The 17539-nt window shown below is 40.2% G+C and overlaps 1 protein-coding gene across 2 annotated transcripts in view; it reads right to left on the bottom strand.

Moving 5' to 3' along the window:
* Positions 1–17539, bottom strand: part of LOC141101794 (BOS complex subunit NOMO3-like) — a 365568-nt gene that overhangs the window by 41637 nt on the left and 306392 nt on the right. For both annotated transcript variants that reach the window (XM_073591128.1, XM_073591127.1), the window contains one exon: positions 3770–3871. In XM_073591128.1, the coding sequence (XP_073447229.1) occupies positions 3770–3871 (102 nt within the window). The remainder of the gene's footprint in view (positions 1–3769; positions 3872–17539) is intronic.

Below are 17539 nucleotides of genomic sequence, written 5' to 3' on the forward strand. Positions count from 1 at the left end.
ACCCAAACAAAATTTGCGTCCTTTTTTTCCCCACAAATAGAGCTCTCTTTTGGTGGTATTTGATCACGTCTGTGTTTTTTTTTTTTTTTTTTGCGCTATAAACAAAAAAAAGTGTGACAATTTTGAAAAAAACAAGATTTTTTTTACTTTTTTGCTATAATAAATATCCCCCAGGTTTTTTTAAAAAACAAATTTCTTCATCAGTTTAGGCCAAAATGTATTCTTATGCAGCGTACACACGAGTGTACTTATCGACCGGACTGGTCCGACGGACCGAATCTGGCTGACATTCCGACCGTGTGTGGGGCTCATCGGACTTCTGACGAATCGTTTCGGTCGAAAATCCGACGGACTTTAGATTTGAAACTTGTTTGAAACGGCGTTTTTTCGGCATAGGGGGTTCCCCTTAAAGTCCATACCAGACCTAAGGGCTTGGTATGCTCTGCGACAGGGCCCGTAAGGTGTCAATCTCTGTGTGTGGGAAAGTCCGTTCATTCGGAAAGTCTGCCATAACTCCGTCGGGAAAACCGTCGGACCTAGTCTGTCGGAAAGTCCGGTCGTGTGTACAGGGCATTATACATATTTTTGGTAAAGAAAAAAAAAAAAAAAAAATCGCAATAAGCGTATATTGATTGGTTTGCGCAAAAGTTATAGCTTCCACAAACTATGGGAAATATTTATGCCATTTTCATGGCGTTTTTATTATTATTTTTTTTACTAGTAATGGCGGTGATCTGCAATTTTTAGCTGTATTGCGACGGACAGATCGGAGACTTGATACATTTTTGGGACCACTGAAATTTATAGAGCGATCAGTGCTATAAATATGCAATGATTACTGTATAAATGTCACTGGCAGGGAAGGGGACACAAATCCCTGTGCTGGCTCTCGTGCACGCGATCGCGCCCACCGGGTGCGTGCCTCTGGCGAAGCTCGCCCGCCCTGAGATGGCTCATCTGTGCAGAGCCGTATATATACGGGATTTCGCCCAGGAGAGCCATTATGCCACAGTATATATGTGAGCCGGTCGGGGACCAGTTAAGATTGTTTTGGGCCTCACATTCTGTATGGGACTGCGTTCCTATTTGTCAACCCACCCCATGCTGATCTTCTCAGCGGTAATGCCCAGAACCAGATACCTCATGATAATGAGGTTCCTACATTTCAATGACAATACCCAGTGCCCTCCCCGAAACAACCCAAATTATGACAGGCTTTACAAAATTCTGAAGACTGCAGTCTTCAAGTCATTCCACAGACTGTCAATGGGGTATAAAATGTTTGTTACCCCAGCATTTTATATTCCTGATATGTGCCTGCTGTACCATGTACTTGTATGAAAAAGTATCCTGTCCTCTTTGTATGGCTTCCTTTGTGTGAAATCCCTGGGGGGTCATGCCAGTCCCTCTGCTTTCCTAATAAAAACTGACCACACTAAGCAGGGTAACAGTGTGGTCAGTTCTCTAGCTATGCTGAAAACTTAGCCTGCTCTCCTCCAATGAGCAGACTTGACCTGACACGCCCACCGCCCCCGCCCACACCCACACCCACAGCCATTCAACGAGAAGCTCAGTGTACTGTTGCTTCCCCTCCCCCAGCTCTTATGCAGCTGAGAACAGAGGGAGCAGAGGGAACGTGATTATAAAGAGAGGGAGAAAAAGGGAATTTATTTATATTTTTCTTTTATTTCTATGCACAAATGTTTTGCCTTTTGTTTAAATTTTAAAATGATTGGGTCGTTTTACAGGGTGATTGTTTACAATCACTTTAAGTCTGGTCTCTGACTAGGCCATGCAAGGACATTCACCTTTTTCTCCTTTAACCACCGCGTGGTCATTTTTGCTGTGTGTTTTGGGTCATTGTCATGTTGGAAGGAAAACCTTCTTCCCATTGACAACTTTCTGGCAGAGGGCAGCAGATTTTCCTCAAAAAGTTGACTGTATTTTGCCCCATCCATTTTTCCTTCTATCCCGACAAGTGCTCCAGTTCCTGCTGCAGAGAAACACCCCCATAACAGGATATTACCACCTCCATGCTTTACTATAAGAATGGTGTTATTTGGATGGCGAGTTGTATTTTAATTCCATCAGACATATAGTTTGGTGTTGAGGCCAAATAATTCAATTTTTTTTATCTTTATAGTACGTTCTAAACAATTTATCTGTAGATTTAATGTAAACTTGTTTTGACTTAGGCTCGGTTCACACTGGGACGACTTGGGATCCGACTTGTCGCCCCTCAAGTCGCCCTAGAAAGAGATTCACATGACAGTGAATGGGAGCGTCTTAATAGACACTACTGAAGTCGATCCGACTTCAGAGCGTACTCCCTGTACTACTTGGATCCGACTTGGTAGGCGACCTGTACCATAGAAATCAATGGAAGTCGCCTCCAAGTCGGATCTCTCTCTACAGTCAAGCGACTTTGCAGGCAAAAAATTTCGTTTGCCCAGGCAAACCCCTCCCTCCCAGAGAGCAGATTGTTCTGTGATTGGCCACAGCCAAAGTCGCCTGTCCTGGAGGCGACTTGAAGTCGCATTGTAATTTGCTAAAGTCGCGCTGAAGTCGCGCTGAAGTCGCGCTGAAGCCGCGTTGAAGTCGCCGTACAAAGTCGCGCTGAAATCGTGTTGCCCCTGTGTGAACCGAGCCTTAATGATACTTATGTATGGATACTTGCTTTCATTGCTGTTTTTCTGATTTGTACTGATTTTACATCAACTTAATAAACTCTTGGATGGAAAAAAAATAATTCAATTTTAGTCTCATCTGACCATAACACCTTTTTTCTTGTGGCCTCAGATTCTTCAAGGTACATTTTGGCAAAGCTCACTCGTGATTGCATGTGGTCTTTCTTCAGAAGTGGCTTTTTTCTTGCAACCCTCCCATACAAGCCGCATTTGAGGAAAATTTTAGATATTGTTGTCAAATGCACACAATGACCACTCTTTGTCATAAATTCCTGCAATTGCTTCAGAGTTGCTGTAGGCCAATGGGTAGCTTCTCTAACCAGTTTCCTCCTGGCTCTTTCATCCAGTTTGTCCTGATAAGGGGAGGGTCTGTGTTGTACCAAATCACTTCCCCTTCTTAATAATAGACTGCACTGTGCTTCTAGGCATTTTTGACCCAATCTCCTTATTTGCACCTGTCAAAAACTTTATCCAGGAGATCTTTTGCCAGTACCTTAACACCCATAGGTGATTGTTTGCTTCAGTTGCACTACCAGGGACTAAAAAGCTCCAGGAAAGCGCTTTTCATTCTGAGCTAAACAAAATGACCACAGCTGATCACAGTTGAAATTCACATGGCTTCGTGTGCCATTGAGAAGGTGATTAGCTACACCTGATTTTACAAGTTAATTTTAGTCGGGGGGGGGGGGGGGGGTCCATTTACCAACTCAGCGATTCGGTTTTTGATTTTTTTTTTTTTTTTTCTCATGACATGCTGGTGTTATACCTTTCACTTGGATGTGCTAATTTGCACTAAGTAAATACAGCTGGTTAAAACAATAACTGCCGGTCTTTATTTCAGGTTGCAAAGCAAAGGGGGTGATTATTTTCTATACCCACTGCAAATAGATATTTATAAATAAACACACATACACGTTTATTTTTCTATTTTTCTTTTACATTCACACACTTTCACGCTTTTTTTTAATTTAGGCAATAATCTTTACTTAGCAATTTACTTTTTATCTTGAGTAAAATAAACTTGTTATACCACTAGTATGTTACAGGTAGTTAATGCCACAAATAAAAAATAAAATGTTTACCTCTCCATCTCGAAGCAGAGGGGGAAAATGGAAGAATAGGGACTGACCCAAAGACACAGACTGTATGGGGTTGTCCAAATTATCGCTCTCATAAAGCTTAACCTGTAAAGAAAAATAGTACAAGCAAGATTCAAAGAAAACCCACATCTGCATAAAAATGTTTGGTATTTACCTACAAGAGAAAAGAGAAAACACATTTTAGGAAAAAAAAACTTTGCTTAAGGCAAAGATTTTCTTAACTTGCATATAAAGTTTAGGCACCTAGAGATACCTACACATCTGCAACAGCCTCCAAAAGCCCACTCTCAAGGCCAAATTCCTGGTCGTTCTGGCAAAGTTAAAGCTTCAACACCTCCTGATAGTGCCTTCTCCTTCCAGCCTCTTGCACATTTTTGCTGGTCAGTAAGGTAGCCCATCGTTCCAAAAGAAATGCTGCTGCAGGTATGTGCATGCACTTTATACCTGATTTACAGAGTGTTCATTGTCTCAACAGCTGCTGGTTTTCATAAAGTTCCTCTTAGGCCTTTGTAAGTCTGGGAGACTGGCACAGAAACGAAAAAGTTTTCTGTGTGTACAAGGACTACGGCATGTATATGTGGTAAACACAGAGAACAAGCACAGGCTCCGTTTACTCACTCCTCTATAAGACATTCTCACTGTCAAGTGCAATTTACCATGCTCACAGTTCATTGCGGCATACTACAAGCACCTTAAAATGAATTTCCTTAATGTGTCCTGGATCTTTCACAATTTTAGCAATTCTCCTGCTGTGATGTAAAACTGATGAGAGGCTCATAAATTATGGTTTATGCACCGTAGTGTTAAATCAAACATATATCAATAGAGTATGGTGTCCTGGTGAATGTGCCATACATCTGTTTACTGCATCACCCAATAAATATATGTTTGGTTTAAAAAAATTATATGGGGCGCTGCTGGTATATTTAACCAACTGGACGAAACTGGCTGCCAAGGCAAGCACCTTCAGTTTTCTTTCCCCATTATCAAGATTCAACCCAGGTGTCATGATGTGGTAAACTGCCAGGAAAAAATATAAACCTACTAATAGAATTCTACAATTGACTGAAGCATTAAAAAGTCTTACTTGCGTAAAAGTAACAGTCTATAAGTAAATCAAGTATATTTATATTCCAAACTCCTTAAGCCAATCCCAATTAATGTAATTTTCCCTAAGCATTATTTAGTTTTATGCCTTCAGCAAACACTGATCTAATTTACCAATAATTCAGGATTACCTAAGGTCACTAAGAAATGCGATGAATAATCAAACCTATGATAGCCTGTAACAGAAAATGGTAAAAAATCTTATTTATGGAACAAGAACTCCCCCTGGTGGTGATTCTTGAGAGTACCTTAGAATACATTTTATATGTATTATACAAATATTATACACATTAACAAAGATGCCTAGATTGCAGCTTGTTACTATATAATCAATATTTTTCTTGTTCTTTTACAAGAAAATATTGGTTTGAAAAATAAATGTAGATAAGTTTCACTATTTCAGAGTTAGGACACAAGTCCATCTAGTTCAACAAATAGAAAAAAAATGAATAAAAAAAAATGAGCATTGGAAAATAAATTTAGAAAATAAATTAACAAAAAGGAAGAAATTATTAAATAATAAGGAATTAGAGAAAAAAAATTCATGTCCTCCAGCAGCTTCAGTCGCTACAATGAGGACTGGAAATTTCCTGTGCGATCCCTGATGTTTGACTAATTAGCTGCTGAAACAAACTTTTCCTGCAAAGCACATGTACTTAGTAGGTGTGAAAGGTTACTTAAGAAGAGAACACTAAGGCCCTGTTCACATCAGTGTAGAGCGGTTTACCATGTCTCAATTTATCTGTTTTACATGCGCTGCCATTCAACTCTTAGAACATGTGGTTTCAAGAAAGTGCATCAAAGTACTGCATGCTGCAACTTTGATGCACTTTTATAGAACACATGTTTTAATAAAGTTTAACAGCAGCACACCTAAAAAGGTGTGTAAAACGCACATAAAAAGTGAAGCGGAAAATCCACACCTCACTGATGTGAACTCACCCTAAGCAGCTAGTATCTAGCTGCTGGGTAATCCTAAATGTTTAGATTAAAAAGGACTAAAAATTGGCATTGGATGCTGATGATCTGAAGAAACAAGGTATGACGTGTTGAGAAATTAAAGTGACACTATGAGAAAAATCAAAAACTACATAAAATACTGCAATTTGTTAGACTTAATAATACAGCAGGTTTTTTTTGGTCCTCCTTTCCCCAGGATTCATTTTTTTATTTATTTTTCAACTTGCCTGTAATAGGGTGACAAAATTGTTCACTCTTCAGGGAAATTGACGCACATTGTTATTACCCTACAGACAATGTACTCTTGGATACATAGTTTTAAATGGACTTTAAAGTGGATGTAAACCCTCACATATACCCAGTGAAGTGAACAGCCTCAGATGATACACAGGAATGAAACAAATCTCCTCCCTACGTAAGTTTTACATGTATATCTGCTGTCTTCATCTTTATATATCCTTTAGAAAGTGCTCTTTATTGTTCAGATTTTCTCTTTCTGTTCAATACTGCAGTGGGAGAAGTCTAAGGTCACCAGGCACAGTGTCCTCACACCCGATTCAAACCTCTAATTACTGTACTACCATCTTGCAATCGCATGCATTGCACGGCAATCATGGGTTTAAATCAGGTGGCGAGGAGGATATATATATCACTTCCTCACCACCTGTCAAACACACTCACAGATCGCTTTTCAGAGGAGCAGCAGTGCCTGCTGCACTTGTGAATGAGCGCTTAGTTGCACCTTAGGGCTCGTTCACACGTAAAGTTGCAGCTTTACCACCCCCAATCCCTAACACCTTTAGTTGCTGAGGTAGCAGCTAAAGGTGTACACATGTCGCAACAGAAATGAAGCCCCCTCTTGCTTTTGATGGGTGCTACTGCCTGCTAATCGTGACCCATTCAAATAAAAAAAAACTCTGCAAGCATCCTGCAACTGCATGCTTCTGCGGGGTCCAAGAGGTTAAAGCAGGTGTTAAGAAAGCAACACAATGCTGCTATTATGCCCAGTGTATCGCTTCACACTGACCTGAAGATGTGTTCTTTTCTGCTGCTGGCACTACACTGGAGACCCCTAGCTGGGATAAGAGATGGAGTGCAGTTTGTATCACTCCGCATGGGACAGGAGCCAGCAATACAGAGGAGGAATCAGCTTATGCGTCCCTTGCTCCCCACTACAGCTCCAACTTTACAAGCAGTGGCTCTGCATTGCACTCTGTTTGATGCTCTGGGATGGTGGGTCAGCAAGCCCAGGCCGCAATCTACCAAGCCACCTGTCTGCGATCTACTGATAGTTCGTGATCTATAGGTTGTTGACCCCTGAATTACAGGGTTTAGACAAACTATTTACCACTGACAGGGGTGCATACAATGATCAGCTTTCGTTTATGTAAAACCTTTATCCCAAAAGGAAAATCTAACTGCTTCTAAAGTGTTACCTGTAGTTTGGCTTCAGTTTGTTAGATGTACTAGCAGATTTAGATACACTAACACTCCCCTCTCACCCAAGCTGACAATGTTGCTGGCCAATGGTGTCTCTGTTGCTCCTTCATCCATAGTGAAGGCCATCTAATACAGGAGGTGGGATACTGGCCAGATCACTGGTTGAAAACACAGGGGAAAAAAGCCTAAAAAAAGAAAAGGACACCACATCTAACGACTGGTATGCTGCAATAAATTACATTTTTGGTTTTGGGTTTAAGTTCACACACACACACAAAAAAAAAGTGCACATATTTTAGCCGTCTGTCCATACCTCCCATACAAAATGACAGTTACTGGAGAGCAGGAAGATCAATGAACTACTAGAGCGCTCACCAGCACCCTCGCAGTTCAATGATATCTACAAGCCATCTTCCGCAGTGGCAGGCGGTAGGTTGTAATTCATTCATTCATGGATCACTGCGAATGAATGACGCAAACGCTCTTTTCGACAGTGGGCGCGGGGAGTAGTCTGATTTTGCCTGAAAGCGGTCTAAAACCCAAAACCAACCATGTAATTATTACAGCTTACCAATCATTAGATGCAGTGGCATCTAATGTTTTGTTTTTTTTATCCTTTTGGCTTTTTCCCTCTGTTTTTACCCGATAATCTGCCCAGTAACACACCGTATTAGAGTGCCTCTCTGAACGTAAGGAATGAGCAGAGGGGGCGCCTTCGGACCAAAGCACTGTCGGTCTGGGGGCGGGGGTGTGTGTTAGATGTACAGTACTAGCAGATTTAGATACACTAAACAAATTGAAGCTAAACGCCAGCTCACACTTTATAAGTTACAACTGTTTGGCAACAACTAGGTAAACAGAACTGTGCCAACAGCACCAAAAATCAACAGGGGTCAAAAGATCCATTTCAGAGTGCCACTGTAAAAACCTTGCAGCCAAAAGCTGCATCTGCAAAAGACTGGACATCCACAGAGCAAAACTTTTAGAAAATATAAACAGAAGACCAGGTGGCGCCCTTACACCGCTGGGCCGCAGAGGATTGGTGCTGAAATGCCCAGGGGAAATAGGTACCTGACAGCAAAGGAGAAGGTTTTTGCTTAACAGCATTAGCTCTTGTAACCAGGTTTCTCATTCACTATGCAGGTTAGCAGGGTGTCACTTGCAAGGTCCTAAGGTGAGAACAAACAGGCAATCCATTTGTCTAATGAAAGCAGTAGCTTTGAGGTATACTCTGATAGCTCTCACCATGTCAAGGCAATGTAGAGACAATTCCTTTGGATGCTTAGGGGCAGGGCACAAGAATAGCAGTACAGTGTCTTCATTGATGTTGAACGCTCACACCACCTTTGAAAGAAAGGATTGTCTTGGGCATAAGACAACCTTGTTGTGAAGTAGGAGGAAAGGCTCACCAGTAAGAGCCCAATTAAGATCCCATGGAAGCACAGGGTGCTACAAGGGGTGCCTAAGCTGAGAAACAGCTTGAATAAAAAGTTTTTTTTTTCACAAGGGAGTGTGAAGCCACAGGCATTAGAAAATGGAGGGATAAGGCCATATGTGCCTTTGGAGGGTGCTTAGAACCAGGTTCTCATCAAAACCTGTTTGAGGGAAAGCAGGGCACAGAATAATCTCTGGTTCACACCAGGCAAATTAAGAATTCCACATATGAGAATTCTTCATAGAAATAGCTTTTCTTGCTTCCAGCAAGGTAGGAATGACAGACTCAGAAATCCCTCTATCCTTTGACACGTGGGTATCTTGTTGAATCTGGAGGCTAGGATATCCATATCCAGAATAACCCATTTTTTACATATCAGATTGAACACATCTGGAAGAAAGTGTTCCCCATGGTCCAAGTGGTAGCAGCTGAGATAATCCACCTGCCAGTTGTCAACTCCTGGGATGTGGACTGCAGAAAATCGCTGGACACTGAGCTTCTGCGCATGAGAGAACAAGAGAGCCAGGCTCCTCAGTTTTCCTTGATGGTTGTGATATATGCTATGGTGGCATTGCCTGACTGCATTTTGATTGGGTGTCCATTCAGAAGGGGGTTCAGTGTTGCAGGGACAACCCGATTGCCGTGAACTCCAGGATGTTGATAGGGAACTAAAACATTAGCAGCACTAGTGCAAAAATAGCAAATATTTAAAAATATCAATGAAATTGCTTAAGAGTCCACTTAAAGTATCAAATGGTGATCCACTAAGTGAAAATCCATTAAGAAAATGCAGAGGAGTATAAACTAGACAATCGTGGAAGAAAATATTAGCAGCGATCACAAGTCTCCATCACCACACCACTTGTGCCACAGCCCTGTAGGTAATCCACTTACCAGACCCTGCTGATTAACACGCTTATCAATCAAAGGGATAATCGCTGTTCACTAGACACTTTTCATCTGTATTTTGCTCATTGCAAGCAATAGATAAAAAAATTCCACATAGCGTAATCCAGTACAACAATTATTTATTAATATAAAAATTATCTCACAAAAAAACACTCACAATGTTTACATAATATAAGGGCATGTAACATCAATACTATGTCAGTCGTGCATTCCCCTCTAACTTCTCACCGCGCCCGCGGTGTTCCTGGGAAGGACAGACGAGGATAAGCCAACTCTGTAGGTAGCTGCATAGCAACGCCCTCGGAAACTGAATTTTTTTATGTATTGCTTGCAATGAGCAAAATACAGATAAAAAGTGTCCAGTGAACAGCGATTATCCCTTTGATTGATAAGCATGTTAATCAGCAGGGTCTGGTAAGTGGATTTACCTACAGGGCTGTGGCACAAGTGGTGCGGTAAAGGGGACTGGGATCGCTGCTAATATTTTCTTCCACGATCATCTAGTTTATACTCACCTGCCTTTTTTTAAATGGACTTTCACTGAGTGGCTCACCATTTGATACTTTGTTTAAGTGGACTCTTAAGCAATTTCATTGATATTTTTAAATATTTGCTATTTTTGCACTAGCGCTGCTAATGTTTTAGAAATTTTTCTTTGACATATATTTGATGCATCTAGTTTTAGTATAGCAGCTGCTGACTATTGTTTTATCAATATGTTGTGTGCGCTGAGGGAGGGATACTGAATATAGTTTTTTATCTTTGATAGGGAACTCTGTTTCCTCTCTTGACCATGTTCCTTGGACTGTCAAAGACTGAAATGCTCCTGCCGACCCTGATAGATTTGCATCTGGTGTAAAGACTTTCCAGTGGTAGAGGAGGAAGGTCTGCCCCACTGTGAAGATTGGAGAGGTGATCTACCAAATAAGGAAGTTCCTGCATGGCTGGATAGGGGTATGGGTAAGTTAAGGAAAAGAGCCTGCTGAGAAAAGGTTTTGTTGGCGAGTTCTTGAATGGAATGGGGGAAAGGCACTGTCTTGAAGGAGGCAACCATTAGCCCTAAAACTCACATGGAGAATTACAAAGTGGAATTTCTCTTGGATCTCAGTTTTAAGCATGAGCTTTTATAGAAAGAATTTTATTTTCTGGAAAAAAGGATTTTGCTTCGGATGTGTCCAGGACCAGAACCAAGTATTCCAGTTGTAGAGGAGGTTGTAGAGGAGGTTGTAGAGCATTTTTGGGGGGGAATGGTTTACCAAGCCAAAAGCCGGGCGCAGCTGAATTGTCCTGTGAACATTTTCTAACAACTACCTAGGAAAAAAAGGTTTTCAGAAGAAGGTCATCTAGATAATCTGACTTGCATGCCCTGTGCTCTAAGCAGGACCAGCAGAAGAATGAAGACCTTTGAAAACACTCTGGGAGCAGGGGATACTTGCTCCCAGTGCAACAAACGAGAGCAGATTTTCTGCCACCGTAAAGCCCAGAAAGTGCTGATCGCGTGGGTAAATAGGAACATGCAGATCGGAATCTTAACTATCCACTGATGCCAGGCATTCTCTATGTTTTAGAGAGGCAAGTACTGACCTTGCAAATTTCATGTGGAATTTTGGAAATTGAAGGAATCTGTTGAGGAATTTTAGGTCCAGAATAGGGTGAATATTCCCACTGGGCTTTGTTATCGTGTACAGGTTTTAGTAAGAAGCCATTGAACCTGTGAGAGGTACTGGCACAAAGACCCCCTGGGACAAGAAGTGGCCCAGGGCCTTTTGCAAATCTAACTGTCCTTGGGCAGTCTTTGGTTGATTTGAAAGTGGAAAGCAGTGTGGGGGCAGAGTTTTTCAATAGTATGTAAACTCTTGGAGGGGATAATAAGGGACTATATACAAGATTTTAGTAATAAGAATGATATCATTAGCAGTAATCAGAATGGATTCACGAAGAATCGTTCTTGCCAAACCAATCTATTAACCTTCTATGAGGAGGTGAGTTGCCATCTAGATAAAGGAAGGCCCGTAGACGTGGTGTATCTGGATTTTTGCAAAAGCATTTGACACATTCCCCATAAACGTTTACTGTACAAAATAAGGTGCGTTGGCATGGACCATAGGGTGAGTACATGGATTGAAAACTGGCTACAAGGGCGTGTTCAGAGGGTGGTGATAAATGGGGAGTACTCAGAATGGTTAGGGGTGGGTAGTGGGGTTCCCCAGGGTTCTGTGCTGGGACCAATCCTATTTAATTTTTTCATAAACGACCTGGAGGATGGGATAAACAGTTCAATCTCTGTATTTGCAGACGATACTAAGCTAAGCAGGGCAATAACTTCTGCGCAGGATGTGGAAATCTTGCAAAAAGACCTGAACAAATTAATGGGGTGGGCGACTACATGGCAAATGAGGTTCAATGTAGAAAAATGCAAAATAATGCATTTGGGTGGCAAAAATATGAATGCAATCTATACACTGGGGGGAGAACCTCTGGGGGAATCTAGGATGGAAAAGGACCTGGGGGTCCTAGTAGATGATAGGCTCAGCAATGGCATGCAATGCCAAGCTGCTGCTAATAAAGCAAACAGAATATTGGCATGCATTAAAAGGGGGATCAACTCCAGAGATAAAACGATAATTCTCCCGCTCTACAAGACTCTGGTCCGGCCGCACCTGGAGTATGCTGTCCAGTTCTGGGCACCAGTCCTCAGGAGGGATGTACTGGAAATGGAGCGAGTACAAAGAAGGGCAACAAAGCTAATAAAGGGTCTGGAGGATCTTAGTTATGAGGAAAGGTTACGAGCACTGAACTTATTCTCTCTGGAGAAGAGACGCTTGAGAGGGGATATGATTTCAATTTACAAATACTGTACTGGTGACCCCACAATAGGGATAAAACTTTTCCGCAGAAGAGAGTTTAATAAGACTCGTGGCCACTCATTACAATTAGAAGAAAAGAGGTTTAACCTTAAACTTCGTAGAGGGTTCTTTACTGTAAGAGCGGCAAGGATGTGGAATTCCCTTCCACAGGCGGTGGTCTCAGCGGGGAGCATTGATAGCTTCAAGAAACTATTAGATAATCACCTGAATGACCGCAACATACAGTGATATGTAATGTAATACTGACACATTATCACACACATAGGTTGGACTTGATGGACTTGTGTCTTTTTTCAACTTCACATACTATGTAACTATGTAACTCTGCCCCCGTATCCTCTTGAGCCCACCAATCTTGGATGACTGTGACCCAAAGAAACAGACACCCACCCCCACTCTTGGGAGTGAGGACGCACCTTCATTGTGAAGAGGGCTTGAAACAGGGTTTGTGGTCATTGTGAGCCGAGTAGGGAACTTAGGCTTTGTAGTTGAAGGCTGGATAGAGCAGACAGGTGCTTTGAAAAGTTAGGGGCAAGGCAGGAGGCGGAGCCTAGCGGAGCAGACATGCATTGCTAGAGCTCCACACCGCTGAGGAGAGAAGAGAAGGACAAAGCGGAGCCTACAGACTCAAAAGGTATCCATTTGAACCTTTTTGCCCCAGGGAACAAACTGTGAAAGTTTGGGCAGGAAATATGGTACTGGGAGGAAACCGTGGCAGAAATAAAAATAACCTCACAAAGAGCTCACAGGCACTCACTGCAGCTGAAGCAGCTCCAGTCACCTCACAAGATACAGCATCAGGGCGCTCTCACAGACAGAAAATGTCACAGCAAGACTCTCCATTTGAGTCAGATACAGAACAAATCCTCTCACAAACTTCTCCACAAGCCTCCTCAGTATCCCCAGTAATATTATTACAATTTGAAAAGATGCTTCATAAGGCTTTAAAACAAACCTCAGACCAAATAACAAACAGCCTAACCAAAGAAATAAGAGAGCTGGGAAACCGCACCGCAGCCTTAGAAATAAAAATGGATGAAATTGAAATTACAACCCAAGAAAATATAACAGAATTGGAACAATTAAAAAAAGAGAATTTAATACTTCAAACTAAGCTCGAAGATTATGAAAATAGAGCCAGACGTTCAAACTTACGCATAAGGGGAATACCTGAAACTGTGACAGACCTGCAATCTACTATTACTGCTCTATTACAAGAACTAAAGCCAGATATCCCTATTGAACGTTTAGAACTGGACAGAGTACACAGAGCCCTCACAGCCAAAAAGAAAGATGGACCCCCACGTGATATAATCACAAAATTTCATTATTACAGAACGAAAGAACAAATACTATTTGCTGCAAGAGAAAAAAAGGAACTTAATTTTCAAGGACACAATTATCAAATTTTTGCTGACCTATCCCAACTTACTATTACGAAAAGACGATCCATGAAACCCCAACTAATGGAACTGCAACGCCACAACATTATGTATCAATGGGGCTTCCCCTTTTCAGTCAGATTTAACTACCAAGGTACAATTTACAGAAGCAGATCAGCAGATGAACTACAACAAACCCTTTTAAAATTAAATCTGACAGAACCCACAAGCAGCAACACTCCCACACGCAGAAGAATGGCATCATCTTCACCTTCAGGCAGCACCCAGAAAATTTCAGAACAAAATGGAAATCATCATTCTCACAAAAAAGGCCGTTATGCCACATCATCCATGAACCAAGAAGATTCAATGGACTGACATCCTAATTCCTGATATCTCTTCATTTATTATACTAAGAGATGGTTCTCTAGGGCTGAAACAACTAATCGATTAATCGACAACTAATCGATTATGAAATTAATCGATTACTATTTTCATAATCGATTAATCGGCCAGTAAAATAGTGGGGTTAAAAAAATAAAATGAGCCCTTTATAGTACAAAAAGAGCAAATCGCTACTGTAAATATTACTTTCACCGTTCTACAGTAAAAAAAAATGAACCCCTTACAGTTGCGATTATTTGCTTTTTTTGTACTATAAAGGGCTCATTTTAGTTTCTTTTAACCCCATTATGTTACTAAACGTCTTAGACCTGGTTCACATCTATGTGTTTTTTGGTGCTTTTTGCAGAAACACACTACAGTTAATTTAACATGGTTTCCTATGGGACACGTTCACATCTATGCTTTTTTTCAGCCGCTGCGTATTTGGAAAGGGTCAAGGACTTTTTTTTTTCTTAATGCAAAATGGTGCTTTTTAGGTTCAATATACTTCAATGGAGAAGCTGCAGAAAAGCATGTAATGCGTTTTTGCAGCAATTTGTATTTTTTAATCTGCCCAACAACAAATTGGCCAAAAAACAGTATTTCTCTTCTAATAGTGTATACAGTATATCTCCTCTAATAGTAAATATACAGTATATCTCTTCTGTCTGTTATTCTCAGAGTGGATTCAATATTTTGCTCCCTAACCATATAGTTGTTTGTTTATATTTACCACTGCATAGAGATATTTAAGAATGAATTGCCTTTTTTTTTTAAACTTTACATATTAACTAAATTATACACCACACTTTTTTTTTAAGGTTATTAACCGATTAATCGATTAATCGAAACAATAATCGGCCAACTAATCGATTATGAAAATAATCGTTAGTTGCAGCCCTATGGTTCTCTATATAAAACCTATATTTATAACTGAATGTAACTGCATTCTGATAGTCACACACTGTGTGGGATCATGTTACATTCCAGTTATATTTCTTATTACTTCTGATTCATATAGCCTTAGAATATATAAGTGAAATAAGGAAATTCTTGTTCAGTTATACATTATCAGGTAATAACAATAGATTTATTACTTTTTAGGACAAATATGTTCAATAATCCAGAAGTAATGGAAGCTTTTTCTTTCTTTTCTTAAAACAAATATATTATTACCTAACTAGTTCCTAGAATTATGTTTTTGTTTATTCTAATCTGAAGCAATACAACCTCAATTTTATGAGTTAACATATCTAAACAGTTACGTATGAATAAAATATGTAATTGTTTACTCTAAAAGGGTTAAAATCCCAAAATAATTCAAACTATCTTCATCAATACCAAAGTTATTAACAGTACCTTTCTAACTGAATTATTTAGCCTAGGGCAAGACTAACCATATACAACCACCCTGGAATAAATAATTTCAACAAAAACTATATTCTGCACTCCAATTAATGAAACATCATTTTGATGTCTTTTGACATAGCACTTCTCTCCTGTAAGCGGAAGATCCGTGTACCCCCATTAGCCCTCCTCATTCTCCCAACCATATTATGTGGGAGTGTGACGAAGGCACTTATTCCCCTGAGAGAGATATTTATTCTCTTTCACGGGTAAATTGTGATTACTTGCAAAAAATAATTTATACAATGTATCATCTAATCTCATATGTTTTTTGTTTACTCTTTACTCCAGAATTCACTGGTTTCTTTTCTATCTATTCATCTCTTCAGTCCACACAGGTTGATCTGCGCAGTCAGCTCTGCATAACAAAAAGTAAGTCAAAACTATTTGATCTATTGCCATGGCACCACTGAATATACTTTCCCTGAATGTTCAGGGAATAAATGTCCCTCAAAAAAGGACCAAAGCCTTCCGTACTTTCCATAACAAGAAGGCTCACATAGTATGCCTCCAAGAAACACACTTCACCAAAGATTCTACTCCAAAATATATTTCTCCTTTTTATCAACAAATTTACACGGCTTCTGCCTGTACCAAGCAAAGGGGAACTCTAATTGCATTTCACCGATCCACACCATTCACCTTATCATCAGAAATTAAAGACCCAGAAGGTAGATACCTGATACTCGTGGGTTATATAATGGATACAGCAATCACGGTGATTTCTTACTACGCTCCTAACAAACAACCTACACCATTCCTCTCACATATATTACAAGTGATTAATACACACAAAATAGGAACAGTGATAATGTGTGGGGATTCGAACCAGGTCCTCCTCCCATTTCTAGATAAATCACCTTTTACACCATCCAAAATAACCTCTAGATTACCTTTTTCTCAACTTCTTTCCAAATACAATCTGGTAGATTCATGGAGAGAAAGTAACCCAATGAAAAAGAAATTCACTTATTACTCGCACCCTCATCAAACCTTCACCAGAATAGATCATATTTTTCTAACAATAGGAATGATACCAGAAATTATTGCATCAGATATAATTCCGATTCCGTGGTCTGACCATAATGCAGTATACACTACTATAGCCTCAGCCATACCAAAAGCGCATGACCCAACGTGGTACTTACCGGACATAATGCTCAAACACCCACTACATCAGATGGCCATTGAACAAGCTTTAAAGGAATACATATCAATTAATAATACAACAGACATCTCCCCAATAACACTGTGGGAAGCTCATAAGCCTGTCTTGCGTGGTACAATACAAAGACAAATGGCACTATTTAAACGGGAACGCAAAAATCTAGCAAAAAAACTAGAACTCAATTTTAATGCAGCCTACATATCATTTCAAGATAATCCATCTCAGAGTACAAAATCTCATCTGGAAAAATCTAGATTGGAATACGATCTATTTCTCACTGAGTCAGTTGATAAATCCCTCAAACGCTCCAAACACAATTTCTACATGAATACAAACAAACCAGGTACATATTTGGCTCGGGCATTAAATTCAACTAACAAATCTTTCAAACCAATACGTTTGAAATTATCAAAAAATGTTTACACTTGTAATCCAGTTAAAATAGTCCATAAATTTCACTCACATCTCGCAACTTTATACAAGACAAACAATGAATTTAATCCTACAGAGGCTGAATCCTTCTTCTCAAAAATAACCTTACCTGAGTTATCTCAGAATCAAAAAAGCAGTTTGGATGAGCCTATAACTATAGATGAAGTTGCTAACGCCATAAAAGACCTAAAACTTAACAAAAGACCAGGCCCAGACGGCTACTCGGCTTTATACTATAAAACATTCTCAGAAATACTCTCT

The sequence above is a fragment of the Aquarana catesbeiana genome, linkage group LG06, assembly GCF_042186555.1.
Source record: "Aquarana catesbeiana isolate 2022-GZ linkage group LG06, ASM4218655v1, whole genome shotgun sequence".
NCBI lineage: Eukaryota > Metazoa > Chordata > Amphibia > Anura > Ranidae > Aquarana > Aquarana catesbeiana.